The sequence below is a fragment of the Pseudopipra pipra genome, chromosome 3 (assembly GCF_036250125.1).
Source record: "Pseudopipra pipra isolate bDixPip1 chromosome 3, bDixPip1.hap1, whole genome shotgun sequence".
Lineage (NCBI taxonomy): Eukaryota > Metazoa > Chordata > Aves > Passeriformes > Pipridae > Pseudopipra > Pseudopipra pipra.
The window spans coordinates 1,688,860-1,716,675 of NC_087551.1; the positions used below are offsets into that span (position 1 = coordinate 1,688,860).

General features: G+C 47.7%; 2 protein-coding genes and 2 long non-coding RNA genes across 8 annotated transcripts; 2 read left to right on the forward strand and 2 right to left on the reverse strand.

Annotated features, from left to right (window-relative positions):
* On the forward strand, positions 1 to 16,945 carry LOC135412321 (uncharacterized). Of its 4 annotated transcripts, none has more exons than XR_010429565.1 (5): positions 1 to 1,132; positions 3,197 to 3,293; positions 4,750 to 4,897; positions 15,656 to 15,855; positions 16,876 to 16,945. XR_010429565.1 is itself a non-coding variant. In XM_064651012.1 (4 exons), exons 1-3 carry the CDS (start codon positions 1 to 3, stop codon positions 4,847 to 4,849), a joined length of 1,329 nt encoding a protein of 442 aa, XP_064507082.1. In that variant the 3' UTR covers positions 4,850 to 4,897; positions 15,656 to 16,402. The 4 variants fall into 4 exon arrangements, 2 of the variants coding, with proteins under 2 accessions (XP_064507082.1, XP_064507083.1); XR_010429564.1 differs by lacking the exon at positions 16,876 to 16,945 and adding an exon at positions 16,431 to 16,519; XM_064651012.1 differs by lacking the exon at positions 16,876 to 16,945 and having other exon boundaries at positions 15,656 to 16,402.
* On the reverse strand, positions 1,912 to 4,755 carry LOC135412335 (uncharacterized). The gene is made up of 2 exons (XR_010429590.1): positions 4,222 to 4,755; positions 1,912 to 4,140 (listed from the first exon to the last, which is right to left on the reverse strand). It is a non-coding gene; the product is annotated as an uncharacterized LOC135412335 (long non-coding RNA).
* Positions 13,674 to 16,467, reverse strand: LOC135412340 (uncharacterized). Its single transcript, XR_010429598.1, has 2 exons — positions 16,391 to 16,467; positions 13,674 to 15,296 (listed from the first exon to the last, which is right to left on the reverse strand). It is a non-coding gene; the product is annotated as an uncharacterized LOC135412340 (long non-coding RNA).
* Positions 16,927 to 27,576, forward strand: CFAP36 (cilia and flagella associated protein 36). 2 transcript variants are annotated; one of them, XM_064651021.1, is made up of 10 exons: positions 16,927 to 17,044; positions 20,785 to 20,849; positions 21,538 to 21,639; positions 22,023 to 22,137; positions 23,031 to 23,118; positions 23,635 to 23,686; positions 24,532 to 24,658; positions 25,591 to 25,757; positions 26,164 to 26,316; positions 26,667 to 27,576. In XM_064651021.1, the coding sequence occupies exons 1-10, from the start codon at positions 16,942 to 16,944 to the stop codon at positions 26,751 to 26,753; spliced, it is 1,059 nt and encodes a 352-aa protein (XP_064507091.1). In that variant the 5' UTR covers positions 16,927 to 16,941; the 3' UTR covers positions 26,754 to 27,576. The 2 variants fall into 2 exon arrangements, with proteins under 2 accessions (XP_064507091.1, XP_064507090.1); XM_064651020.1 differs by lacking the exon at positions 16,927 to 17,044 and adding an exon at positions 17,127 to 17,292.
* The last annotated feature ends 240 nt before the right edge of the window (positions 27,577 to 27,816 follow it).

Below are 27,816 nucleotides of genomic sequence, written 5' to 3' on the forward strand. Positions count from 1 at the left end.
ATGCCCGTCCCTCCCTACATAGCGGAGGGGTGGAAGGAAGGAAGGGAGGAAAGAAAAGAGGGAGGCTGCCTAGCTACTGGGATTCTGCATCAGACAAAAAAAAAAGAGAGGAAGGGGAAAATCTGCTTCAGCAGCGGCAGCGCCTCAGAAAGGAAGGAGAAATCCCAGCAAAACTCCGCAAGCTCATCCTGCCCGTTCCCCACACAAAAAAGCCCCGAGGGCGGGCGGGCGAGGGGAGCAGCGAGGGCAGAGCCCCCCGCCCCTCTCACGGCCAAGCCCCCCGGGCTGCGGCTGCACCGGAGCCCGCTGCCCTCCCGCCACGGCACGGACCGGGAGCCACCCCCCGGAGCGACCGGGGGCTATTTTAAACCGCTTCCCTTTTCTACCCCCTTCCCTTTTCCACTCAACTGCGCCTCCGGAGCGCGGCAGGACCGGCACGCGCCGCCCGGCCCCGCAGCCTCGCCCTTCCCCCGCGCCGGCCGCCTCCCCTCAGGCTCCGCTCTCCCCTCGCCGCGGCCGGAGCCCCCCGGACCTCTCCCCGGCTGTTCTCCCGCCGCTCTCGCGGCACCGGCTCCGCCGCCCACCGCCGTCGTGCCCGCAGCGGGGCTGCCTCGCCTCAGCCCGCGCGGCCGCGCCGCATCGCTCGCCCCCTGCTCGCCCCGCTCCCCTCCCTCCTCCCCTCCCTCCCGCCCGCTCTCCCTGCCCGGGGCGGCTCCAGCGTGTGGATCCCTCCGCCCGCAGCCGCGTATCCCTCCGCCGCCGCCGCGCGGGGATGGCGGCGCGATTAGAGAGGGGCGGGGCCGGGGGGGAACCGCTGCAGGACGCGCGCGCGCGAGGGAGCGATGCGGCTGCGGGCAGAGCCCGGAGCCCTCAGAGCCACGGGAGACCAAACCCTCAGTGTCCCCAACCCTCAGAGTGTCCCCAACCCTCAGAGCCCCGAGAGCCCCGAGAGCCCCGAGCCCTCAGAGCCTCCGCGGAGAGAGAGCGGCAGGCTCCTCCGCCCACCTCCCGGGGAATAAACGTGCCCCGCAGGGACGATGCTCTTCCATTCCCCTCTTGGGGAATAAAGGTGCCCGTGAGGGAAAAACTCGTCGCGGGAGGGATATTCTCCATCTCCCTCAGGAGAATAAAGGTGCCTGCGAGGGGAAAAGTGCGGGAGGGAGGGAAATGCTCTTCCATTCGTCTCTTGGGGAATAAAGGTGCCTGTGAGGGAAAAAGTCAGTGAGGGAGGGAGATGCTCTTCCATTCCCCTCATGCGGAATAAAGGTAGCTGTGAGGGCGAGAAGAAGATGCTTTTTCATTGCCCTTAGGGGCAGAAATGTACCTGTGAGGGGAAAAACTCGGCACAGGAGGGAGATGCTCTTCCGTTCCCTTCTTGGGGAATAAAGGTGCCCGTGAGGGGAAAACTTGGCAGGGGAGAGAGATTCTCCACTCCTCCTAGGAGAATAAAGATGCCTGTGAGGGAAATACTCAGTGTACGAGGGAGATGTTTTTCCATTCCCTTCATGCAGAATAAAGGTGCCCATGAGGGGAAAAAGGCATGAGGAGGGAGGTGCTTTTCCACTCCCCTTAAGGGAATAAAAGTACCTGTGAGGGGGAAAACTTGGTGCAGGAGGGAGATGCTCTTCCATTCTCCTTTTTGCGAGTAAAGGTGTCTGTGAGGGGAAAAACTCGGCAGGTTTTCCCCTCGGCGGGTGGAATCCAGAATCAGGACAGGTTTCCCCCTCAGGAGGTGAAATCCAGACACCCACATTAATGCAAAATCCAGCTTTCTGGATGGGTTTCTCAGGGAAGCAGAGGATGACAAGCAGTTTGCTGGCCTGAGCCATTGTCCCTTCCCTGAGCCACTTCCTGCCACTTGTGCTTCCAATCTCCAATCCTCCATTAACACACAGGGCCATATCTGCTTAATACATTATGGAGTTTATTGACAAAGCATCTCAAAAAATCTCCAGCTAAATCCAGCTTCGGTTCTGTTTACTATAAATTAAACTGCAGCAGCATTTTTTCCCAATACCTTTAGTTTTGCACATACAATAAGAAAAAAATAACACACACAAAAAAAACCCAAACCCACAAAACATTGCAATAAAAATGACTGAAATTAAGTCCTTTTGAAAAACATCAAGCAACACCTAAACAGATTAGTTTTTTCTTAACCCAAATACTGGATAATAATATTTGTCCTAATGGTCCAAGACTGGGAAAAAAAAAATTCCAATCGTGACCTTTTTCCCATGAAGAAGGTCTAAAATTAGATTAGAAAAATAAAGTATGGACCTTGAAATATTAGGATGTCATTTGTATTCCAAGGATTTTTTTTTTAAAACAATGTTTCATAGTTACCTGACTGTTTTGATTCTCACAATTAAGACTTCTTCAGTCATAACCAGGTCTTCCCCCCCCACCCCCAAAACCAGACCTTTTGAGTGAACTCAAAACAAAAGAAATAAGGAAGGGCAAAGGAAAACTCCGCAGTCTTGGTTCTGAATAAGAACCTGGTGATCCATGGGTGAAATAACTGCCAATAAACTCCCAGCCCTTGAAGGCAGCTACAAAAGCATTTTTGTACGAGCCTGACCAACCAAGCACTTACAGTCCCTGTGTCTGGCAGGAGCCTCCAAACATGCAATTGTGCCCACAGTGCCATGGAACTCCCCTTGTGGGCTCTAATTAGGCAGTAATGACTTGGGCATAAAGCAATTTCTAGGAATTAGAGACTGGCTGGGAGAGGTTGATAGCCCACGTAGTGGTCATGTGTTCCTAACACCAGCTGGCTCCCGGAGAAAACGCTTTGTACTGAGATTCCACAACGTTAAAAATGGGATTAAAGAGTTTCAGGTGGTTTTGCTCCCCCATCCTCATCCTGCAGTTGGCCTGCACGGCTGTCGAGCACCGTTCCTGCAGAAGCTGTTTGAGATAAACACTGCATAATGTCTCTATGAAATGCCTCGTCATCTCTTTGGTCTCAGATGATTTACGGTTCCTTATTTGAACCGGAAACATCAGCACAAGATAAAATTTCAGAAAAGCTCTCCAGAAACAGTCTGAGGAGTTTTATTTTCGGTTTTGGTTTGGTTTGTTTGGGTTTTTTTTTTTCAGGACTAAGAGGCCTGAAAACCTGTGGAGAAGCCCCAAAGTGTCTGTGATTTCCACTCTGTCCCACCAAGTGTAAGAGCATTTACCTCATTTTCAGGGACACACGGACTTGGAGCAGGACGAGCCGCTGCCAGGGCTGACGTTTGCAGAGGCATCAGAGCCAGAAGGAGCTGGACTGCAGCCACCTCAGAGAGGTGAGACAACTCACCCCTGACAGGAAGGTGTCAGCCTTTGATGGCTGATTCCTTCTTTGACAGACAACCCTCAGAATGCATTGAAATGTTTGTCTTTTGAGTTGTTCCTCTGATCCCAAGCCGAATAGGGAAGGTTTCCATTTTTTGGCATGGCTGTTGGGAGTCCTCAGGAGCACTGATCTAGGAAATACTTACAAATCACAGCTCTAATTCACGTGATGGAGCAACACCACTATAACCTGTAGTTTGTGATATATTTGGCTGCATTGTTTTAGCACTTTCTACCTGGGAAGGCACCTAAAAGCAAGTTTAATGACTACATTTACAGTGGTTAATCCCAGAACTTTGTTACTCCAATTCAGCACCAGCTGAGGAAGTTGACAACTGACCCAGAAACAGAGAAGAAACATTATTATTAAATTAAATTTTAATGGTTTTAACTATTATAAGAATGTATATTCGGGAGTATTTTGGAACTTAAAAAATTATCCTTTTTATAATTTGAAAAAATACACAGAGAACAGGACTTCTCTTTCCCATCTCATTCTCTAGAACAGCACTGTCAGTGTTTAATACAGTGTGTAGCCTACTCCTTCTGAGGAAAGGGATTTAGAGATTACCCTTGTTGTTTGAAGAGCAGTGTTTGTTCTTGTACAGGTGAAGCATCCCCAGCTCCTTTCTCTTGCACCTCCTTTGGTCCCACGAAGACTCGACACAGAAGACATGGAAACGTTCAATGATCTGTGCCCAGAACCCAGATCTGCAAATCACAGGGTTACTTCATCTTCTCAGGGAACTCGTTGTGCTCCTGGCATCATTTCCTGTGCCTGTTGTTGCAAAATAAAATCTGAAAAAGAACCACTCGAACACCGAGCGATGCCTTAAACCTGCAGAGGGCAGGGCGGTGTCACTGCACAGCCCCACTTACCTTGGCTGAGCTGGTCAAAAGATTTCTGGTCAGCCCTGCCCTCAGGGAGCCAGGGACTGTTTAGGAATAAATTACCAGCACCCTGCCCTTCTTAGCTGCTGCGAGACACAGTGGTTTTCTCTTCCTCTCCTCTCCAGAAAGGAGGTGACGCTGCTGCTGCTGCTGGTTTTGCTTCCTGCTGTGTTGATAGGCCTTTGCCTGATGAGACATCAGAAAAGGGGAAAAACACAGACCAAATGTGGATGCTTGGGATCCACAGCAGGGTTATGAAAGCACAGTCAAAACCTGAATTTTCTGATCCTGGGCTGACTCGAGAGGACAGTGTCTAGTGAAAACTGCAAGCTGATGATGAGGAGAGTCACCTTCCTTGTCCTGTGTTTGCTCCCCATCAAAGCAAGGCTATAGGAATACATAGGGAAAGAAAGGGAAGAGTAAAGGCACTGAGGGGCTGAGCCTTTTTAAGTATTGCTAGGAATTCCTAAAGGTCCCACAAACACAGCAAGCTAAAAGTTACTTCTTGTTCCACAGGAGTGAAAAGAAGGGGAAATCCCTCTGTGACGTGAATAAAGAACCGAAAATTCCACAACAATTCTTGAAGATTTCTTCCCTGCTGCAGGGTCTGCTCTGAGGTGACCAAAATCCCCCATCAACCTTCAGGGAATTTTCTGAGAAAACCGTAAGTAACCTCAAAATGAGTGTTTGGAGGGAAAATGTCGGAGGACAGAAACTGTGTGAACAGTTTCCATTGCATTTCTGTAACATTCCTTATTGTATCCATAACATCTCAATAAGCGCAAACATACAACACCACCACCATCACCAATAAACTCAACAACCTATTGACCCTAAGATGTGTGCTCTCAAAGTGTGCCTAAAAGTACTTCTTTAAATGTAGGGTTTATTCTTAAAACTTCCACTCTGTTCAGAACATCCTTGGAAATGGAACTCCATTAAACTCTGGGCCATATGTCTTCTGTTATTCTTTTTCACCCCTTGGCCCTTGAATAACACAATGACATGATCGTATATTAACACTGGATCTTCCGTTTCTATTGCACTCTTTGCATACCATTCTATTGCAGCCCGGAGAGTTTGTTCAGGATTCCTTGCCATTTTATGGAAAGGGGAAAAATTAAGAACAAAACAGCGGGGGCTTGGTGAAAGCTGGCATTGTCCATTTAAGGTTTTTTACAGATCCCAGACACTTTGCAGTTTGTGTCCCGTTGTACCAAGTAGCAAGAAATAAGTGTAGAGACAGCAGACAAAATACCCTGTGTGGGTATGTGCCATCCTGGGCAGTTCTCTGCATCACAGGCATCAGAATTCCTGTCAGGCAGAATGCTCATTGCAGGAACAGGCAGTGACCATTTCCAGCCATGCCCACCTGACACATCCACACTTTCCTGGAAGGACACAGACAGTTCTTAAACCATGAAAGAGCCATGAAAGTACATTTAACACCGGGATTCAGCTGAGGAGGGAGGTGCCTGCAGCTCTTTGTTTCTTTTCAAGCAGTTGGAGTGGCAGGAAGGATGTTACTGTGGCAGGTCAGCTGATGGGATCAAAAATAGGCCAAGTACTTACCTTGATTTTTAAGTTGAATAGCTGTTCCTAAATATTTCCATAGGATGAGACTCGCTGTAAGAGAGTGTCAGGGAAATAGTGCCTTTCAAAGAAAATTCATTTGAACTTAGTGTTGCAATTCAGATCTCCTTCCTGTTCAGCCAATAAAACGTCCAGCTGTGTTTCTGGCTGTCAGCTGCCAGCTACAAGACTGCCTAATAATGTTGGTTGGGAATTTCCCTTTGGTATTTGCTGCCTACAAGGAAAATAGATTTGCCCCCCCCCAAAAAAAAAAATCGAGCATTAAGCACTACAGCAAGGACAGCAGTTACCAGGACAATGGCTTTGGTACTCACTCCTGTTGTGGCCAGTGGAGTGAGACCGAGCACGAGCCCTTGCTGACATGCCTTCTGTCAAACAAGGCCGTGCCAGTGCGAGCAGCGTTTCCTACCAACTGGGTCAGGGAGACGAACGGCAGAGCAGCTCTGCACTTCCTCTGCCGAGGAGCAGAGTGCAGGGGAGCAGAGTGCAGCCCGGGGTGCTCGCTGTCAGCAGGAGGAGCAGAGTGCAGCCCGGGGTGCTCGCTGTCAGCAGGAGGAGCAGAGTGCAGCCCGGGGTGCTCGCTGTCAGCAGGAGGAGCAGAGCGCAGCCCGGGGTGCTCGCTGTCAGCAGGCACAGCTGGCCGGGTGTCTGCACAAAGCAAGGCACGGCGTGGCACCAGCAGCACCGTGGCACCAGCAGCACCGTGCCAGCAGCAGCACCGTGCCAGCAGCAGCACCGTGGCACCTCGGAGCCCTGAGGGACAGACACAAACAGGGAGCTGGGTTCGTTCCCTGGGGCTTTCCTTTAGCGAGGGGCACTCCCACCGCTCAGCCTCACAGAACACCAGAGGTTTTGTAACCCCTGGGAAAGAATTCCGTACCCCTCCGAACTCCAGCTGCCTCAGTTCTGCTTTACTATGACCCTAAGTTTGCTCAACCAGCACCACTTCTCTGGTAGCTGCCCCCCTGTCCTTTGCTGGTGCCTCCCTCCTCTCACCCACGTTTTCAGGCTCGATGTCACCTGCCCCAGTACCTTGGGTGATGCTGCCATGAGAGCCAGGCCCCGAGCTCAGGAGGAGTTATTACCTTCCAGAGCCCTGCATTAACCTCTGCTGGCAGCGTGGCTCATTAGAGGCATTCCTCTCCAGCTGGAGATGGCACTCGGGATCTTCCCAAGGTCACTACATGATGAACTGGATGCAGCACATTTCTGTGTTTGAGGTTTCCATTTGTCTACTTAGTTATGGACTTCCTTATGCCCACAAGAAGAAGGAAAAATACACAGCACTAAAAACATAATTGTGGTAGAATCACTTCTGTTCAAACCTCTGAGCTCAGGATTATCCTATCCATTATCCTATCCATTTCCACGTCTGACTTTACCCCTGGTTATTTGGCAAATTATTTACGTCTGAAAACAGCTTTCCTCTCTATGAAATACTAGTGAAACAATTAAAAGCTTTTAAGATATCCCTTATTTTGCCTTCGGGAAAATCTTTTGACAGGCTTGTAGAACAAGAAAACACACGTTATTCTTTTACAGCATCACATTAAAAAGAGTGATATAAAAATATTTTAACCAATTAATAGAAAAAAAATTAAAGGTAATGAAGAAATAACTAATGCCAGGTCAAAAAATGGTAATTACACTTATTAGATGGGATTCCTGAAGAAGCTTCTTGCAAGAGTGTGGATCAGGAATCACCTAAAGCTGGGAACAGCCTCCCCAATCACACCTCTTTCAGAGGCCACTGGTAACTCTAAGACCCCTTTGTTTGCTCTGAGTCCAGAGGATTCAACTCCCTGTGGCATTGCTTTAATTGTCAATTTAACTGGAGATTAACACAAAATTGAAATTCTTACCTAACGCTGTTCCTCTCTGGAAAATAAGCCATTTTTTTACCCAAACCTACCAGGCTTTCAAATGTATCATTCAAATATTTTTCTGTGCCAGCCAATTCTTTTTTCTGCTGAAACCTCCAGTGACACTTTAGGCCGTTTAATTCAGGTTTTTCCCAGCCACTGCCACCAACAGCTTATTTCCTGCCTCCTCCTTTGTAGTGTCTAAACGTCTCCCTTGGGTGGACTCTCCTTGCCAGCTTTATATACTCTAAAACGCTATATTTTTTCCTAAGGTGCTCATACAGTGCTGGAGTTCCCTCTGGTTTTTAGTGCTGCTCTGTGACACCATTCCTGAGTTAAGAGTTGGTGTGCAGTGGCTCAAAAGCCAAAAGAGTAATATTTTTCCTTGTGATTTCACGCTTACACTGAGATGTCAGTTGGTTGGTTGGGTTTTTTCTTTTATCTATTGTGAAGCAATTTCGTACACTACTGATATTTTAATGATGATATTAATCAACAAGCCGCCTAAATTATTGCTGAAACAGGCTGCCCAGGGAAGTGGTGGAGTCACCAGCCCCAGAGGGCTTTAAGACATGTAAATGTGACACTTGGGGATGTGGTTTAGTGCTGGCCTTGGCAGTGCTGGGTTGATGGTTGGACTCGATCTTAAAGGTCTTTTCCAACCCAAAGGAGTCTATGACTTCTTTGATATTTTTTTTTAATAACCTGGGTAAGATTAGAATTCTGATTTCTGTGTGTATCAGTCTTGATTTCAGCCTGATATTTTTTTCTGTGGGCCAGAAAGGGTTTAATTTTGCTTAAGGTTATTACTTTTAAATATAGGTCAAAATATACAAAGTAAGTAGAACACTGTAGCCCTTTTCACACAGTTTTTCTGCTACTGTGACCCATGAGATATTTTTGATCACAGAATTAGTCCACCTTAACGGTCTGCCTTAAAAGGATGAGATTATTCAGCTTGTTCAGGCTGTATCTCTGCAAAAGGAAAACACCTTAACAAAGAATGGTTTGTTGCTGACCTGCAGCTGGTTATGGCATTTCATCTGAAAGCCTATTTAAGTCCTTAATGGCAACATTTATTCCCTCTCCCTCGGAGGAGTACTTTACAAACAAAATTAATTAGCAAAGGAGGACAGCCAATTTGGTGCTATAGTTCAGGCTGACAGTCACCCAAGAGGGGTGTTGGCAGCAATAATAATCATTATCCCAAAGCACGGCGAGGGCTCCTGCCTGCGAGGAGATCCCTGCTTGGAGCTGGAGCTCCCACCCTGCCTGTGGAAGGGAAGGGAAGCAGGGGCTGCTGCCCAGGGCTCGGGCACTGATCGTGGGAACAGCCCACGAGTCACCTCCCGATTATCCACCCCCGAGCCCCGGAGCCTTCCCCCAGCCCAGCCCTACCTGCGCTGAGTGTCGGGAGTTCCGGAGTGTCCTTTGTCACAGCTACACGGACCGTGCCTGAGAAATGACTCAGGCGTTTAGGAACCGCTAATCCTCCTGGTGAACAACACAGGGCTTGTTTCTTCGAAGGAATCTCTCACTCCAGGGCCCGTGGCACCGTTCAGTTTTGGCCACTAAATGCTCTTGCAGCAAGACAAAAAAAAAAAAAAAAGGCAAAAAGAGGGGTTTAATGCCATTTTTCTGGAGCTGTTTTATGATGGCATTGTTCTGATAATGTCATATTTATATGTCTGCTCTTTGAAGAGCTAATAATTCTCCCAGTGCTTATTAACAGCGATAACAAAGAGAAATCCAGCTGTTCAAGAGACAGGAAAAGAAGCTTGACGGCACAGAGGGTTAGAAATAATTTCAGTTCAATTATCATGGGTTTGGGAAATGGACACCAAGCAGGAAGCTCCCTCTAAATTCCCAAATAAATCCTTCCCATAAGTATCCCAGTTTTCCCTGTCACTATGGGTCATGTATCACAGCCTGTAACAGCAGGAAATCCATAACATCACATAACAGTGACAGTTTATTTCCCCCCTGCTTTTACACACGCACAAAAAATGGCAGTTGCAGAAGAAACAAGAAAAATATTGATAAAGGTAAGTCAGCTAAATACCATTTCTCAGTACTAAGCCTTCATTCCTAGTGTGACCCTATTTGAAGTGAAAGTTGAAATTCTGGCAGCAGACATTATATAACTAGATTCACTTCATAACAGAATCGTAGAACTGAAGCTCCCTTACCTTATGTAACACTTATTTTAGCTTATTTTTAACCGTGACTTGAAAGTCATCCTAGGAGCTCCTTAGGCTTTTTTTTTTGTCAGTGCACTACAAAGGAAAACTCCAGCTGAAACTGCACCTCCTCTGCTCTGTGCTCGAACCAAGAGTGCCCCCGTGAGGATTTGTGTTTATGGAGATGCACAGGAGCAGAAAGCTTGAGGGCGACTGCTCAGCTACAAAGTGAATTAAACTTACTACTTTAACGTGCAAATAAAGCCCCAGAAATTTGCACACGGTTTTTCTATTAGGCTGATGTGGATACACACGAGCCTTGCTGCTCCCAAACCTCTCTGTAATCCTGGCTCTGCCTAAAACTGTGTAACTAAAATCCACCAAATCTTCAGCAAAAATAACAGTGCTGATCTGTGGTACAGACCAACTTAAAAATGCTTTGATCCAGAAAATGAGAATGGGGGGGAAAAAACAAATCGGAAATTTTGGCAGGTAAGAAGGAGTTAGGAAATAAATAAGGTGTATTATGAGACACCAGATTATTAGGAGAAAAGGAGAAAAAGCATTAAAACAAGTTTTCTGACGTGGGAAAAAATACAAGAGGAACAGCACACGAGGAATTTTGAGAGGGTTGTGTATAAAATCTGGTCAGAGAAGTGCTGATTTGAAAATGAAGAGCTGCTGCTGCTGCAGGGTGTGCCCACACAGGGGACTGGAACAAATTAAGGGCAGTGAGCTCAGTTACTGCTCCCTGAAACCATCTGAGCCCAGACGATGCACGACTGGCACGAGATCACACATCTGCCTCTGGTGCCAAGGGATTCCAGGGCTTGCTGGGTTGGCACTGACTTTGCTGTGGATGCCTCTGAGCTGGGCTTTGCTTTGCAGCCCCCCTGGTGCTTCTCCACCCAACCTGCCTCCCCAGCAGCCCGGGCAGTTTGCTCTGGGACCTGCTGTGCCCATCAGAGCTCTGTGCTTACAGGGCTGGCTTTAGGCTCCAAGAGCCTTATGCAAGAGGCTGGCTGAGCCTTGGGGAGCAGCAGGGGCTGGAGTGGGCCCTGAGAACAAAGCTCTCAGCCCCTGTGCACACCCAAAGGTCCAGACCTGAGCTTGCTGGTGTTTATCCTGTGTGCCATCAGCATTGCCCTTCACCATCCAGACTCACTGTGCACCTTAAAACAGAATCCCTGCCCCGGGTATCCCCAGTCACCTGCTCCTAACCCACCACAGCATCACTCAGCCTGTCACAGACTGTCACTGACCTTTCTGAGCAACCTGTCCTCACTTGCCAGTGTCAGCCCTCCTCACTGGAGGGTTCTGTGGGGAGCAGTGAAGGCCTGGCACCAAGCCCCACCACCACAGGCTTTGGGATTCACTGGTACCTCTTGCTCAGTGACTTACTTATCCCATTCTTTCACGCTGGCTCAGCTTCAGAGTCTGCCACTCTGGAAGTGCTTCTCTTTCCCATCCCTTATCCCCTCCGGCATCCTGGATTTACAGCTGGAAATCCTGCCACAGAAAGTGTTCACCAGGCTGTGCAGCAGGGAGCTAAACACTTTGTGAGGGTGGGTTCGAGTCGCTCCATCCTAGTACAGATTAGTGCACAGCACAGAGCACCACAGGAGGCCTTTGGGAGGCATTTTCCAAGTCAAAAGTACAGCATTTCATCTGTACTAAAGCTTTCAGGCCATATTTTTCTCATACAAAAGCATTCTGGCACCAAAATGCATACAAACAGCAAGGAGCCAGTAATATTAATACCAAACATGCTAAACCCCATTTATTTCACTGGAAACCATGTGTATTTCTGCAGGGAATGTAAAATTGAATTTCAAGTACAGGAAGTGCTCTGTTACTACTCTGGCACCACAATGCAGAGCTGCTTTGTTGTTTGCTCTAGAATAGTAAGCTAAGCCTGTCCAGCCAAGTGAAGTGTCAGGAAGGAGCCTTGTGATCCCCAGCACCAAAATGGATCTTGCTGGTCTCTTGTCAGCCTTCCCAAGCAAGCACTTTCCCTACTTTATCACAGTGAACACATTACGGGTATTAGGACTCCCAGCAGAGTCTCAAATGCAATTTCTAACCTCCCCCCAACCCTTGTCCTCCATCCAGCTCTCCTCATGGCCCACAGTCCTGCCAGGATTGCTGCCAAGAGTGCAAAAGCATGGATTAGCTTCACCCCGTGAGCCTGTGAGCATATGCAGACCAGCAGAACTCCATCAAACCTCGCAGAGACACATCATGGCAAACCCCTTCCCAACAGATCCCGAGCTCTGGGGAACCAGGATCAGGAACTGGCTAAGAAAACATCAGCAATGCACCACCCCACTCCTAAAAAAAACTAACCCCAAGACAATAAAACCCCCCAAAGCCCAAACCAGCAACAATAAAGAGGCAAGGAGCAATCAGCCTGGTCTGACAGGATCGTCAGTGCTCCTTCGTTCTGGGGACAGCAGTTTACCTCAAAGACCCTCCATCCAGCCTTTGTCCCTGCAGGCTGTGGAAAACAAGAGCCCCTGGCTGACTCCTGTCCCCTCCAGCTGAAAGCAGGGTGGGTTCCAGTCTGTGCCTCTCCAGAAAACAGCACTGGGACTAGAGAGAAAAGGCCACAGCAAAAGCTTTGTGCACCGGTACCTTTCCCCTCCTTGCCTTCCACTGTCATACTAAGGTGAAGTCACGGGTTTTATTGCTCCTCATCCCACCTCACTCCCTGTGTGTGTTCCCTACAAACTCTAACCAGCCCACTCCTTCACACCTTGGGAAGGAGTGTTCACGAGTTTTATACACTTGCCACGCTTGGGAACTTTTACAAGGTTAAAAAAGCACGAGCAAGGCACACAGGGGGTGAAATAAGTCCTCTGCAATGAGAGCACAGCCCCCAGCTTTGAGTTCTGCTGTGAGGTAATCCATGGTACAGGCACAAATTCACCACAGTTACGTCACCTGATGATGAACATTCCATGAAAGCAAAGTTGCCAAACTGCTAGAACTGTTTTGGGTTGGTTTTGTTTTTTTTTTTAAATCATAACATTAAAGCACAAGTAAAAAATCCCACAAATACAAACTACATAATAAATAACTCATGGTGCTTTCATAAAAATCCGCTACGAAAAATTACCCAGAGCCTAATGAAAACCACGCAGGCACTGGAATCCTACACCCAGTGTGCCCTCCAAGTAGGAACAGGAACAGCCCTGCTAGTGCTGCTATCATTTAACTTGTTTATAAAGCTGGGAAAAGCTCCAGCTGCAATCCCACCTCTGTTTTTTGTGCCTTCCTGTGGTCGCAGGCGCAGAAAATAAATAGCAGAGCAGGAGTGAAGCAGCAACACCACACAGCACCTTTACTCTTCCCGGTGCTGGCTGTGGTGGCAAACCCCTCATTGCCCAGTGCCCCTCACCTGAAAGCTGTTGGAAGGCCAATTGCAGCAGGGATGAGTTGGTGGGTTGGTGTGAGGAGTTTGGAATTCACGGGCTGTGCTCAGATCCCAAAACAAGTCACCCTGACCTTGCTGTGTCACCCTGAACACGTGGCTTCATCCCATGGTGAGCACAGAACCTCTTCTGCACCTGGGATGTGACAGATAAGGCACACTGGGAGATGGGATCGAGTTCTGCTCTCTGCTGTGTGTAATCTGCCCACCTAATTTGCATAGTTATCCCGATATCCCACGTGCTCAAGGTTCTACCATCTGAAACCCATGGTCTGCACAAACCACTTCCATCTGTATCTCCCCAGAAGGATTTCTTTCTTGTCCATCCCATTGATTTCTCTGTTTCTGCAGCAGAAAGCACAGTTTCTGTGAGGCTCTCCAATGCATTGTCTTTTGGTTTTGGTTTTTTTTTTTGCTTTTATAACCAAGAATACATTGCAATTAGCCAAAGTTCTTGGGGGCAACTGAAACATGTGGATAATAAAACTCAGAAATGCAAACTCTCCTTCAGTCCCTTCCACAGAGCCCCCAGAAGCAGCACTTTTGTCTGTAAATGCCTTGTTGAAAGCCAAGCCCTGCAGTGACACTAAAAGACTCCAACCCAACTCATGTCCCAAACTAATTAATTCCCCCTTGCACTGGGCAGACAAGGAAACCCCAAGGGCAGCCTTCAGATCTGTTCTGGTGCCTGAATAAAAGGAAAAGGAAAAAGGAAAAGCTCTGTGACCTTTATTTGGAAGTGGGTAACTCCACTGAACCAGGAAAAGCTGCATCTGTAGAGTACGAAATGGTGTCAGTAAGGGTGTGAGAGCTCTTCCTGGTTCAGTGGAATTACCCACTTCCAAATAAAGGTCACAGAGCTTTTCCTTTTTCCTTTTCCCTTTCCCTTTTTAACCTGCTCACGGCTGGAGAACTCGGTGCCAGAAGAGATTAGAGTAACAAAGCTCCCAGGCTTCGAATCAAACCACAGACTTCACCTTGCTCCAGTTCATCTTCCATCAATGACAGCTGAAGCTGCACAGAAAAATCCACATCACTTCAAGGCTTTTTAGAATTCGAGAGGTGCAGACAGCCCAGGAAAAATAATGGTGAAAGCACTGCAGCAATTACTCAAATGCTGCTAAAATACTCGGCCAATGCATGGAGAAAATCCCCATGGAAAATATACAGGTGTATATGGGAATAAATCCCATAAATGAAGAGCAAAATTTGCTTCAGGAAAATAGAAGAAATCAAATTTATGGGTAGACTTTTGGATAAATGTGTGGATAAAATGAGCATGGTTAAAATGGCAAGTATAGAAATGGAAAAAAAAAAACATAAAAGAGGGAAGAAATAAGTGTTCTTGTAGTTTTAGTATCTCTTATTTCCACAAGTCATAAAGTGAAAGCTTTAGATGTTGGACACTTGAGATGCTTTTAAGATGAGATAATTTAGCTAAGAATCATTATTACATGCAAAGCGATGGCACGTGCTCATTGTTAGATAATTACATTAGGAATGGCCTCTCAGGCAGAGGGGATTCTCAGGAAACAGCCTTACATTTGTGTGAAACCTCCCAGTGCCAGGGGAAAAGATAAGCCTTATAAAAGGAAAGAAAATGACCTAAATAGGAAGAGCTTCACGAGTTCCTGCAGGAGCTCAGCATCCCTGAGGGCAGGAAAATGAGGATAACTCAGGATTCACTGCCTGACTTCAAGCACTTCCTCGTGTTTGCATTTCTCCTCTGTTTGAGCTTTGACTAAAGCACAGGGAAGTCTCTGAAGTGTAACATATTTAACCAAAAAACCTCATCAATAAGTAATTGCCAACAATCCCAAACCAAGCAGTATTTTAACTTGTGACCTTTCAAGCAAAAGTCACATTTAGCTCTGTCTGTTGAACTGAAGGAAAAGGCCTTTGCTCCACAGGTTTCCAGAAACTTGAGCTTGGGGTTCTCTTTGAGGTCACTTATACCACAATTCTACAATTTCCTGTCAAAGGTAGACTTATTCCCTAAAAAAAGAACCCCTCCCAAATGAAAGTTTATGAAAACAAACTGGAAAAGTTGTATCAGATTTACTAAAGTGAAAATATTTACAGCTGTTGCAGCTGTAAGACAATTACAAAACAGGGGGATGGAAGAATTAAAGCCTAAACAAAAGAGTAATTAATAATAAGAATTAAAGCCTAAACAAAAGAGTAATTAATAACAAGACTGTTTAACCATTTGCCAATATCCTTTAAACTACTCAAACATCTGCAAAATTATCCACCTGGAAGAAATTAAAGGTGGTGTAAAAACTATTGCTTTGCCAAAGGCTGAAAGCTCATCTGCTCACTTTTTTTGCCTCTTTTTTTTTGTTTATAAATAGATAAATAAATTTAGAAAGGCAGCAATAGATCAACAGCGACGTTCGCCACTAAGAAGTCAGATATTCCCAAGATTTTGGCATTTCAGAATTCTTTATTATTGTGCATATGAGTGGAACCCACTGGAGTGAAGGGAGCTGGGCACTGACATAAAGAATTCAGTGGAATGCAGAGACTGGAAAGGCCTTGACAAAATTTACCAGTCAGTATTTATATTTTTTAATATATTTTTATATATATATATATATGTATAAAGCAATGACCCAAGAACGTGTCAAAATGTCTGAAATAGCAACCTGTTCACAGAAAAGAGAAAAATAAGCAATAATTTCTCTGTGACTCAGACAGGGATCATTTCCTGCTTCCTTTCTTGTGTTGTTAACAACCACAACTCCAGTGTTTGCCCTGACAACAACAGGCAGAATGTGACAATATGGGGCAGTCCTCTGGGAGGGGATAAAATGGCCATGAACATCTTTTTAAAAGGATGAGGAGATATCAAAGGGTTTTGGTTGTTTTGGAGGTTTTTCACTCACCAGTGACACACCAGTAAGGCGCCATTCATCCAGCATTAGGAGGGAAACAAATGTCAATACTGGGAAAAACTTCCCAGTCCCTGAGCAGTGTAACAGGCGAGGACAGTGAGAGAAATAACCTTAATTTTAGTGGAGAAACGTGCCACAACCAGCAGCCCTACGAAACCCCCAATAATGGAGTGTTCATGTAAACCTTCTTACCTGTAGCCTTGTAAATCGTTTCCCAATTCTTTCGCCGTAGGGTATTTACAACATTACCGAGTTACAGATTATCCCTGTTCCCACGAAGGCCCGATGAGTGACCAGCGTTTTAATTAGAATTAGAGCACCAGGTACAACAGCCAGCAGGGCACACGCCAGGTATTGTTTGCTGCACACTGTCCCTGCACTCTGGGCGCGATACAATTGGGGATAATGGGAATTTTCCATCCCCCGGGATCATCCTTATAAAAATTGGATGCATAAGCCCAGCTGTGCTGTGACACTGTGACAGAGGCAATATCACAGCTGGGGGAGTCTCTGGGGGGCGCGGGGCCACGTCCCATCGTGTCCCGGTTATCCCCAAACACAGGGAAGCCGCAGCCTGGCTGAGCAACTTGTTGCCGTGCTGGGTGACTGCCCTGGGCAGGTACCCTCGGGCTCCGGGGAGCGCCGAGCACTGCAGTTACTAATTCCTTCTGTTCCAGTGGTGCGGGGTGCCCGCGCCCGGGATGCCGCGGGACGACTGATGGAGCGGACGATGGAGCGGGACGATGGAGCGGGACGATGGAGCGGGAGATGCTGCCGCCAGCCCACCTTCCCCCCCGGTGCCCACCCCTCCTGCTGCCGCGCGGGCCCGGCGCCCACCTGCGCCAGGTAAGGCCGCCGTGCCGAGCGGCTGCCGGGCCTCCTTCCCGCCGGCGGATTCCAGGGAATGCCGCGAGGGCGGCCCCGGTGCGGGCGGTCCCGCCCCGTGACGCCGGTGGCCATCGCGGCCGCGCCGCCGGCCATGGCGGCGGAGGAGGAGGACGACGTGGAGTGGGTGGTGGACACGATCGCCGGGTTCCTGCGGGGGCCCGCCTGGTCCATCCCCATCCTGGAGTTCATGGAGCACAACTGCGAGGGTGAGCGCCGGGCCGGGCGGGCGGGCCGGGCGGGTCCCCGATGGCCCCGCGGGCTCTGTGCCCGCTCCGCGGGGTCCCCCCGGTGCCCGGGGCTGTGCGGGAACGGGCGCGGCCCCCGCCGGGCGCTCCCGGGGCCCGCGCCGGCCCCCGAGCCAGCCCCGTGCCAGGACTCGCATCCATTAGCTCGTCCTGGGATTACGGCGGGAGCTTACGGCTGACACCGGGCGAGAGCTGCGCCCCGCTCGGCCTCCAAGGCTTTCCCAGCGCCGCGGGTTTTCCGTGGGAAACGGGGCAGGACAGCCAAAAGCGCCGCCTGGCCGGTGGGACAGAGGAGGAGAAGGCCCAAAGTTAAGTTCCAGCAGTTGTGTGAACGTTGTCAGTTCAGAGGTGGGAAGCCCTAAATTAGTACCTCCCAGAAATGACAGTCAGCACTAAAAATCAGTGGGTACCAGTCGTGTGTTGCAGTTGGTCCTGTGCGTGAGTTTAGCTCGGAAGCAACTCCAGTTAAACCTGCTTTTCTTCCTCAAGAAGGAAAGGAGGGAATCAAGGAAGAACTTGGGGAACAGCCTGGAAAAGTGGAAGTCCAGGCAGTGAGGGGGACCTGGGATCACCCTGTAGCCTGGGGAGACCTGTACAGGTGTGTCTGTAGTGAGGGAAGGAGGAAACATTTCCTGATGTAGAGATTTGGCTAAATTACTTCTGCTGCTCACAGAACAATTTCTGCTGCCCAAAGAACACCTGGAGCCTTACAGTACCAAAATAGAGACAATTCGGGCAAGTCTGAAAGCAGTGCCTAAACCCTTTGGAAGCCGAAAGAAGCTTTAATTTGCGATTATTGACAAAAATTGCTTCTCAGTTACCCAGAATCATTTCTCCTCCTCCCAAGCTTTACCCGAGGCATGATCATGGTGGGGCCCATACACCTTGCCCTACTACAGCAGGAAACGAGGGAGGGAAAGCTGCTGGAGGTGGGAAGGGATAGGGCAATCCAGCCTGGAAGTGTTCTCCTGGGAAGTCTGCCCAAAGTTGGCGAAGCGCTGCGGTCTCATGCGAAGGGTGTAGGTTTAGGTGTCCAGGGAATTGATTTATCCCTCTCGGGAGCGATGATCTCTCTTTAGAAGGTTGAGGGGAATTTGCAGGCAGTAAGAAGATTGTGGGCCCGCTGTAATTTTCCAGGGCTGGGATGGGGCCTTCTGCTGGGCTGATCCCACTGCTGCCCTTGCACCCACAGACTTTGTCAGGGCACAGTTCTTCACGTTGCCAAAACATTTGGTCTTTGGGCTGGACAAGCAAATTAGCAACGTTTTCATCAACTGACAATAATTTGTGATTGCTCGAAAACACCATGTGAATTTTGGCAAGTCGGTGTGTAAGGAATTCATTTTGGAACTGTAGTTGCTTGGGCCCAGTCCTTGCACTTCAGCTTGTAAATGATCATAATGGTTTTCTTTCCCTCTCCCATAATTTCTTATGGCTGCACTGATTTCCTTTCACGTGGAACTGCACTTGAATCGATGGGTGTGTATTTAGGGCAAGAGGGCTTTCTGGTTTTACTCAGATGTTCCAAGGTGCTCACTGAAACATCATCTGGGCATAAATAAGCTTGGTAATAGCTGTGAGCACCAGCAGATAAAGGTACAAAAGGAATAAACAGCCCCTGTGGCCTGGGACTCCCTCCCAGCACAGAACCACCTCACCAGCCCGTGACTCAAACCAAACTTGACTCGAGCTCATCCCGTTTGAGGGGTTCTGGGCAGGATTTTCAGTTTTACCAGGAAAATGGTGAGCTTGTCTCCCGGGATATCAGGGTCCCCTGGCTTGTCGTGACAGGGTGGTTCTTCAGGTCTTTGTTGCTGTTGGGCAACCAGAGGCTCTGTGCCAAACCCCTAAAGGAACAATGACTGTGTGATTTAAGAGCCCTGAGTCAATGAAATCCAAGGTCTCCGTTCCAAGCACTCCTAATGCCACTTAGCTGGGAGGAGATGCTGACTGCAGCTCCCTGCACGTGGCACTGAACTTCATCCCAGCGTGTCCTGAGCCTGGGGACAGAGCACAGCCCTGTGTCACCCCGGACAAAGGGAACAGAGAAGCCAGGGGGGAAGGTGGGGGTCTGCAAAGGGCTGTGAGGGATCCCCGGAGGGGAGGAGGTGCAGGAGGCAACAGGGGCTGTCAAATGTCTCCACCCTCTTGGCTTTGGGAATGTGGTGGTTGCCGTGGGAGTAAGAATTGTACACATTTCCTACCATTTGAACTTATTATTAGATATTTTAAATTAATTTGATTTTTATTTTTTTTAATTTCTTCGTTAAAATCGTCGCCTCGTGCAAAAAAACCCAAAAGCAACGTTGCTGTTCCAGATTCTGATTAAAAAAGCAAATTTCCTTGGCTTAGTACGGGGCCTGAAGTGTGTGATTGGATTTCTCTCACTGCACTTGCTGGGAGGGGTTAGGAAGTGGTGGCAGTGCCTCCTGCTTTAGGAACTGCCACCTCCTCCAGGCTCAGGGCACTCCCAGCCGGGAAAGGCGTCGGAGGAGCTCACAAAGTCACCCCACATGTGGGTGAAGGTCACACTAATTCCGTGGGCATCACCCCCATCAGGGATGTCACCTACATGTGAAGATTAAACCTCCCTCGTCCACCAGTTCCAGCAGAATTCCCCTATTCCTGCAACCGCTTCAAAGGATGCTCCCGGGAAGTGACTTGTCTGACACGGAGTGGCTAATCCTGAAGGGGATTGAGGCAGCCTTATTTCTAAGCCTCTGCTTTAATTGCCAGGTTTTACATTACCTCTCTTCCTTGCTGGCATGAAAAAAATGTAAATTACCACCCCCCCCCCAAAAAAACCCTTAGTTTTCAGCTTCCCTGGCATTCTGCTCCTTCCACCTCCTCTGCAGCGCGGAGATCGTGAGCCTGACAGTTCCACTCAGGAGTTCTTGAGATGGGTTTATGCAAACAGGATTAAAACAGAACTTCACCACATTTCCTCTTTGGGTTTGCCTGGTTTTATGCAGGCAGGGGCTCATTTTCCTGCATCACCTTGGCTAAAAGGCTGACATTTAAAAAAACTCGTTTTAAGTCATTAATTAACCCATCCTCCATGTAAATAGATGGAGAGAGAGACATTCCCTGCTCTCTGTGTCATCTGCCACCTTGGAACACCCCTCCACAGGTTCCTGTGGTAGTTCCTCTATTAAATCTTAATTTTTAGTGAATGTAGCTGCTCAGTCCTCAACTTACAAGTCCATCAGGAAGATACATTTCCCCAATATTAAATCATGACACTTAATTACATTAAATTACCAAAAGCACACGCTTGGCCTGAGTGTGGGGAAGAAACACATGGCTATAATAAATCATTAATCATATTTTCAGGTGATTAAACATGTTGAATATATTCCCTTGTAAAGGTTAATGTCTCTGTTTAAGGCATCAGTTAATCTGTGGCGCCGTGTACACTGACTGGAAAATGTTTCTTCCTCCCTCCCCCCCCAGTTTTTGATGATGAAGAAGAAAGCAAGTTGTCTTACACAGAGATTTATCAGGAGTACCAAGCTCTGGTGAGCATCATTCACTGTTGGGGGGAAATTTCTAAGGAAACCGATTTAAAATGTTAAATTAGCATTTAGCTGAACTTCTCATTGGGTTATCTTTGTTATTTAGAGCTTCCTAACCTTGCTTGTTCTTTAGAAATCCTCTGAGCTCTAGTTGTCCTTTGTGCTTTCATGCTTAGACACCAGATAGGTAGAAAAGAGACTGTGACACACTCATATCTTACTCTGTGCTACCTTTTTAATTAAAATTAACATATCTACCAAGCTTATAAATACAGTCTTGAAGGCAGTGATGTTATTTTCTGTCAAGTTAAAATGACAAAGAGCAGGAAGTCTGAGAACACACACAACTTGTATTTTGTTCACTGGGCAGTCTGGGAAATCTTCTGACTTAAATTTCAATTGGCAGAAAGAAATGACAGGATTTTTTTTTGAGCTTAAATGTCTATAAACCAATCCATGCAGATTTCCAAAACACTCTTTTTGTAACAAGACTTGGGAATGCTCGATGTTAAAAAGCATCAGCTGGATAAACAGGAGCCAACATCCACCAGAAAAAATGAGTTGCACTGTTGTAGTGATTCTCCTGTGAGCTTAAAAAGCACCCCAGCAGAAAAGAATGTGCAGTGATGAGAAAAATTCACGTGGTTCTTAGGGAAAAAGCTGACAGAGTGAGGCCTGTCCTTCCTTACAGGTGGAGAGGTTGCTAGAGGACTATCTCAAAGAGGTTGGAATCAATGAGGAGAAGTTTCAAGAGGCTTTTTCATCCCCACTTGCAAAGACTCACACCTCACAGGTATTTGCCTTCCTCAAGCAAACAGATTAATTCTCAGCTTTGTGATTTAGATTTCATTCTTAGCTTTATGTTTGCACTGGTACAGCTGGGGGGAGATGGAGCTTGGAAAAGCTTTCTTGTTAAAACTGTAATTTTCAAACGACTTACAGCTGCAAACTTACACTGGGAACCCCAGTTCTGTCATAATATTATTGTAGACACGTTCATCCAAAGGCATGACCCACCAGATTCTTTTCCTGACTATTACTGTGTGTCTGGAAAAACAGACAGGTAGGAGAATGAACTATTAAACTCTTCAGAATGTGAGTGTCAGTGGAACTGCAGGCAGCCTGAGCTGGCTGTGGTTCCTGCAGGGTCTGATTTTGGTGTGTTTTCCCCCCCAGGCCATCCTGCAGACAGTGTTGGCAGCAGAGGATTTTAGGCTATTTAAAAAAATGATGGTGCAGAAAAACATTGAAATGCAACTGCAGGCCATTCGGATCATCAAGGAGAGGAATGGTGAGAAGGGGTGAAGGGGGGGTCCCTTCAGGGTTTCAGAGTTCTTTTGGGGGCTGTTTAATCCATTCAAAATGGGTGTGGAATCGTGGTTCTGTCCCAGCTCAGGTCACTGGGAAACATTCAGTTGGTGTTGCTGGGACTGGGATTTCAATCCTCGGTCCTTGGCTGGCATTCCCAGTGCCACCTGCCTGTGTTTATAAACTTAACACATTTTTCACTTCTGCTTGTCTGAGTCTCTCTGTGAGACTTGACTGAGTTGTTGGTTACAGAATTTTGGTGACAATTGTTGGAGCAATGAGCTCCTCAAACGTGCCAACACAGATAATTTGAATTCTGCTGAACTGCCTGCTGTGCTTACTCTGCACTTCACCCTGAAAAATCCACAGGGAAACCAGGAGCTAAAGCCTTCCCCATGCTAATGCACACCTGAAAAAGGAGATAAGGAAGATAATCCACACTGGGCTTTGCTGCTCTGCTGATGTTCCTGAAAGGATTTTCATCTCCCTGCTCCTTTCTTCCATGTCTGTAGTGTCACCATTTGGGTTTGCCTCCTGTTTCTCAGGGAATCATTTTTAAATGTCCCCTTCCATCTAACAGCTAAATTTGGGAGTGGTTCAGTTGGCCAGCACAGAGCTTGGCTTTACCTGGCATGTCCCAACTTCCAGAGGCAGAAACTTTTGCCTTTTTGCTGCCAGGACCTCCAGGATCAGCCAGGACCCCTTTGGAAACAGTTACAGAGAGGAAGGATTAGATGGCTTTGGGTTTGTGGATGTGGTTTCCTTGTGTTTGCTTTTTTTTTTGGATATTTTTTTTCTTCTCTCTGCCCATTGAAGCACAAAATCATTTCCTTTATAGCAAGACATAATGTTTTTCCCCTATTTTTTTTTTTCCAGGTGTGTTGCCTGAGTGTCTGACAGAGGGTTCTGATGTGTTCAGTGAGATAGAGCAAGAAGAAATGAAAATACTCAAGGAGGTTCTCAGGTGAGAAACAAATCCCTCCTACTTTGGGTGTTTTGCTAAAACAAGAAATAAAGGGCTGTAGGACCTGACTCTTCCAGCCTTTCCCAGGAAACTGCCTTCATCTTCCTGCTGGCAGGAGTGTTCTTGTCAAAATCCTGCTGAACAAATGATGTCCTCAAAAGCCCCCACTCCCAGTTCACAGGTGTAGAAACAAATCCAGGTTGTATTGGATGGTGCTGCTTCCCCTCTCCATCCTGGAAATACTTCCCTCCCTGTCTTTAAACCAGGGATAGAAAAGCCCTGGGAATTCCCACACAGTTATTTTTGCACAGGGAAAGAGGGCAGTGGGGTTTGTGTGCTTCTCCCAATTATTAACTTCTATTAAGAGTGTGTTTTCACTGAAGTCATGGAAATATTTTGGATACTATTAAATATCCGTATCCAGATAGTCCTGGAATATTTAAGCAGTGCTAAATTTACCTAAAAATCACTAACACTAAACAAGTTTTGAGTATTTTCTTGTGCTCTGTGTTACAGAAAATCCAAGGAAGAATATGACCTAGAGCAGGAAAGAAAGAGGACTGAGGAGGTGAGTGCCTGACCTTTTTGAGTAAGTTGGGAGTTAGAATTAAGGAACACCCCGACATTCCTGTCCTGGCTGTGACTGGATCACTCCAAGTGTGCCATCAGGACACGTATCCCATGACAACCACATCCCCCCTCAGTCCCCAAATCCTAAAATCCTGGGAGCAGATGTCAACCTTTGAGGCCCAGAGAACGTGGGAATTACTGATATTGTCAGGATCAAAGAGACTTCAAAGCACGAGCTGCCTGGGGATGACAGCCTCCCTAATCCTGCAGGAATTACCTCCAGGACCCCTTCAGGGACAGCAGAGTTTTCATGGAGTGCCCACGGCACTGCCAGAACTAATCCCCAGCACCCAGAAACCCCCTCCAGGAGCCCAGCCCTGTGTGTCCTGCAGAGCCAACCACGTGGAAAAGGGGATTGGAGTCGTGGCAATACCCCCCTGCCCTGGGAAAGGAGGCAGCTTTATCCAGGGATAGCAGTATTCTTCCTAAAAGAGCCAGGTTGCAGAGGCCCAGCCAAATTCCCCTGGACAGACAAGGTGATGGTGTTCAGTGATGCCTTTGTTGTTTGGAGGGTGTTTTAGTACAAAATAATTCCATATTCTAGTGACTGCTGAGGGGCTCTGGTGTGGGTTAGATGGTTGATGAACAGTGTAGACATTTTCTGGGCAAACCCCAGCTGGCTTAACTGCTCCAAGAGGGGGACTGGGGCGTGTGTAAGGTGAAAGAACACAGCTTTACCTGGAGGTTCTTCTGGGAGCTTTCCTGGTGTGGCCAGTTGGATGCCTGCAGTGCAGTGCCAGGGGCTGTAACACCTGGTTTGGTTTCCTTCATTTCTGATTTCAGGCACAAGCTAAACTCAGAGCACCAGATGCCACCCACAGTTCTCCAGGGAATTCGAGAGGAGCTGTCAAAGTAAAGGAATCCACAGAGGGAGCTGAGGGTGCTGCAGAAACTGCCAGATGCCCCCCAGGTAATTTTAGGGGGTGTGAGGGGGGTGTGCAATGCTGAGTGTGCAATATGAGCTGGGGTTTAAGTTATACAAGAGCCCACTCGTGCCAAGATTTTCAGGCTGTGAGTAAAACACCCCAGCTCTGAGCAGGGTGTTGGCACAAAGTGCCCTGCAGGAATCCCTCCCAGCCCAGGGCCTATAACTATTCCATGGTGTTCCAAATCTACTCCAAGTGGAGGAGAAATAGAGGAGCCCAACAGCAGTTTTTATCTTTGAACTGACTGTGTTTGTGCCACCATAAGAACAGCAAGTTCCCTGCAAGCAACTCTGAATCATCCACTCAAAAAGCTCCGCCCTCTCTCCCTTCATACACCGAATTTACACATTACATTTACAATTGCACCAAATATTTCTGAAGGAACCAGCCTTCCACTGTTAAGGGTCATTCACAGCCCACCAAACTGAATCCTTCTGCCTTTGGTTCAGATTTGAGTTACTCATTTTAATATTTTCAACGTCACATTTGTGGTTTTGGGTGGGATTGTGACGCTTTCCAGCTTAAAGCTGTTATGGACAGACTCAAACTGAATGAACAAACTGGTATTTCCCCACCTGTTTTCCTGCACATATATGAACACCTTCAGGCAGACAGGACAGCACAGTCACAGGGCTCTTCATTAATAATAAAAGAATAGCAGGAGCAGCACCTCACCTCACCTGGGAGGAGTTCTGGTCCAGAGGAGTCTCAGGAAAGTTCTGGAACACCCCCTGCTCCCCTGTCTGGTGACTGGAGAGGCTTTGGCTCCCACCTCAGGAAAAAAAGGGGAGAAATGTGCCTTTTTTTAAAAAGTTTTCCATTTCATGAGAAGACACATCTGGATAGTGGAAGAAACACTGATTTGTTATTTTTATCTCTTTTCTCTTCTTTCCAATTTCTCTGTAAAATTCCTTAGAGGGATCTCATAAATCTCTGAAGGAAGACCTAAAACCAGCCTGCCCAGTACAAAAAGGAACTGAAAACTTACCTCAGCCCTCCTGTGCCAAGGGGAAAGAAGACACTAAGAAGAGGCCTGGGAAACACTCAGAGAACACAGCACAGAAAGCTGGGGGGAAAGGGCCTGTAAGTCTAAACCAAACAAGAACAAACCCCAAACGTGGAGCTGCAGGGCCAGGAGCAGGATTGCACGTGGAATATACACTTAAGACAGTGTTGTTTCTGTTCCTGGAATCAGGTTGCTTTGGGTTAGTTTAATTTTCTTCTAAAACCAGCGTGCAAACACTTTTGATGATATTCCCAGGTTAATTAGCAGAGTTCAGCTCATGATTCTGCTTTCAGAGCAGGATTCAGCCTCAGTGCCATGATAATTTCTTAGGAGACAGCTCTGGCTTGAACACTCAGCTTGGGTTTGTTCTCAGCTGACAGTTTTGGAGGCAAATAGGGTGCAAATGCTTTTCTTGCACAGGGCATTGATACCAAAATTTAATTTCAATTTCAACACGTGGTTTAAATCTTTCCCTCCCCCCAGAGTTTATCAGAAACCGAACAACAGGAGCTGAAGCAACGGGAGGAATATCTGAAGAAAAAACGAGACCTGCTGCTGGCCACGAAGAAAGAGTCCAAACCCAGGGCACCAACACCCCCCACCACAGAGCAGAAAGAGGAGGAGACACCCAGACAGGTGAAGCACTCCCACACTTCAGTCACAAACCCCCAGGGCAGCTGTTGATGCTGCTGCTGGACAGTGGGGCAGGGTCAAAAACAGCAGGAGGGGGGAAGGGGGGAGGAAATATTTCCAGTATTTTCACTGGGTTTGCAGAAGCTTTGGGCTGGAAGTTTCAGTGATCAGTTGGCACTGGTTTGCTTCAGGACCACCAAACCCTGATGATTCATCTCAGTTTCTGAGTGGATAAAATGCCTGTTTGCTCTTAGTCTGTGTCCTGGTTGGGCTCCCTCGGGGATGTTCTCCCCTCTGCTCCCTGTTCCCTGCCAGGGAAGCTGCTCATGGCCTGTCCTTTTCCCTTTGTTTAGGAAGTGTCAGAAGAGAAGCAGAGGTTGCTCCAGAAGAGGAAGATGCTGGCAGAGAAACTAAAAGAAGAGGTTATTAATAAGCGATAGCTTTAAGAGCTCCTTGCAGGCCCCAGGAACAGAAGGGTGTTCTTAGAACAAATTCTGTCATCACTGAGTGAGGGGGTTTGGTTTCCAGTCTCACCCTTTAGCTTTATAGATCTCTCAGACAAGCAGCTCCATCCTTGGTAAATCAGTATTTCGGTTACACTGACACACAGCACGAGCTCTCCTTTTCCAAGCGCTGGGAATTCCCTGGCTGTCCAGCAGGGAGGCCCTGGGACACCCTGCACTGCCCAGCCCTGGCTTGGCCTCTGCAGAGCCTGGAGAAGGGAAGCAGAGATGGAGAGCAGGTGAAGTCATTCCTATGGCAACAAGTCAGAGCTAGACATTGTAACTTTGGCATTTTTAACAGCACAGGACTTGGTCCCTTTATTAGCCCGTTATAAAATCACTCTTTGGCAGCTGTGCAATGTAATAAAGTCCAATTCCCCAAGGAAGTGCAACCTTGGCCACCTCATTTTAAAGAAAGGTAGTGCAGCTTAGGGGTGTAAGAATGAACTCCAGCTCACAGCCTTTTACGGACTGCTGGGGCACTTTACCAGCCCCAGGGCCCAAGTTTGCTACAAACACAACTTAAATTAAAGGAATTGCTTCAGTTGCAAAGTCGGGGCTGTCCCCAGAAACTCCCTTCCAGAGTAGGAGAAATCGTTTTAAATCCTTTACTGGTTTGGCCTTGAGACACTGAAGTGGGGAGACCCCCCTTTGCCCAGGGCATCACACCCCTGACTGCCCCAGCAACCCACAGGAAAAGAGACAAACCCACCTGGTCAGGTTCCACGTCATTTTTATTAAAATAGCATTTATAACTGGTGCAGTTGGCAGGTGCTCTGTTCTCCTCCAAAAAGGGGGGTAGTGGGAGGGCCCCAGGCAGGGGAACACACAGGGCTGGGGAACCAGCACTGAGGGGTGACAGCCCCAGGCAAAGCCACCACAGAGTGCTGGGTGTCACCTCCTGGGACTGCAGGGTGGCTTCAGTGGGACAGCTCATGCCACTTGGCTCCTGGAAAAACTTGTGACATCCTTGGTGTTGCTGTAAAAAAACCTCCTGTGG

Bases quoted from the DNA above. Each gene is read 5' to 3' on its own strand.
- LOC135412321 (XM_064651012.1), top strand. From the start codon at position 1: ATGCCCGTCCCTCCCTACATAGCGGAGGGGTGGAAGGAAGGAAGGGAG. The intron at 1,133-3,196 runs GTGCCTGCGAGG...CCTCATTTTCAG, and splicing joins TCTCCCTCAGGAGAATAAAG to GGACACACGGACTTGGAGCA. The intron at 3,294-4,749 runs GTGAGACAACTC...CTTGTTCCACAG, and splicing joins ACTGCAGCCACCTCAGAGAG to GAGTGAAAAGAAGGGGAAAT.
- CFAP36 (XM_064651020.1), top strand. From the start codon at position 17,178: ATGGCGGCGGAGGAGGAGGACGACGTGGAGTGGGTGGTGGACACGATC. The intron at 17,293-20,784 runs GTGAGCGCCGGG...CTCCCCCCCCAG, and splicing joins CATGGAGCACAACTGCGAGG to TTTTTGATGATGAAGAAGAA. The intron at 22,138-23,030 runs GTGAGAAGGGGT...TTTTTTTTCCAG, and splicing joins GATCATCAAGGAGAGGAATG to GTGTGTTGCCTGAGTGTCTG.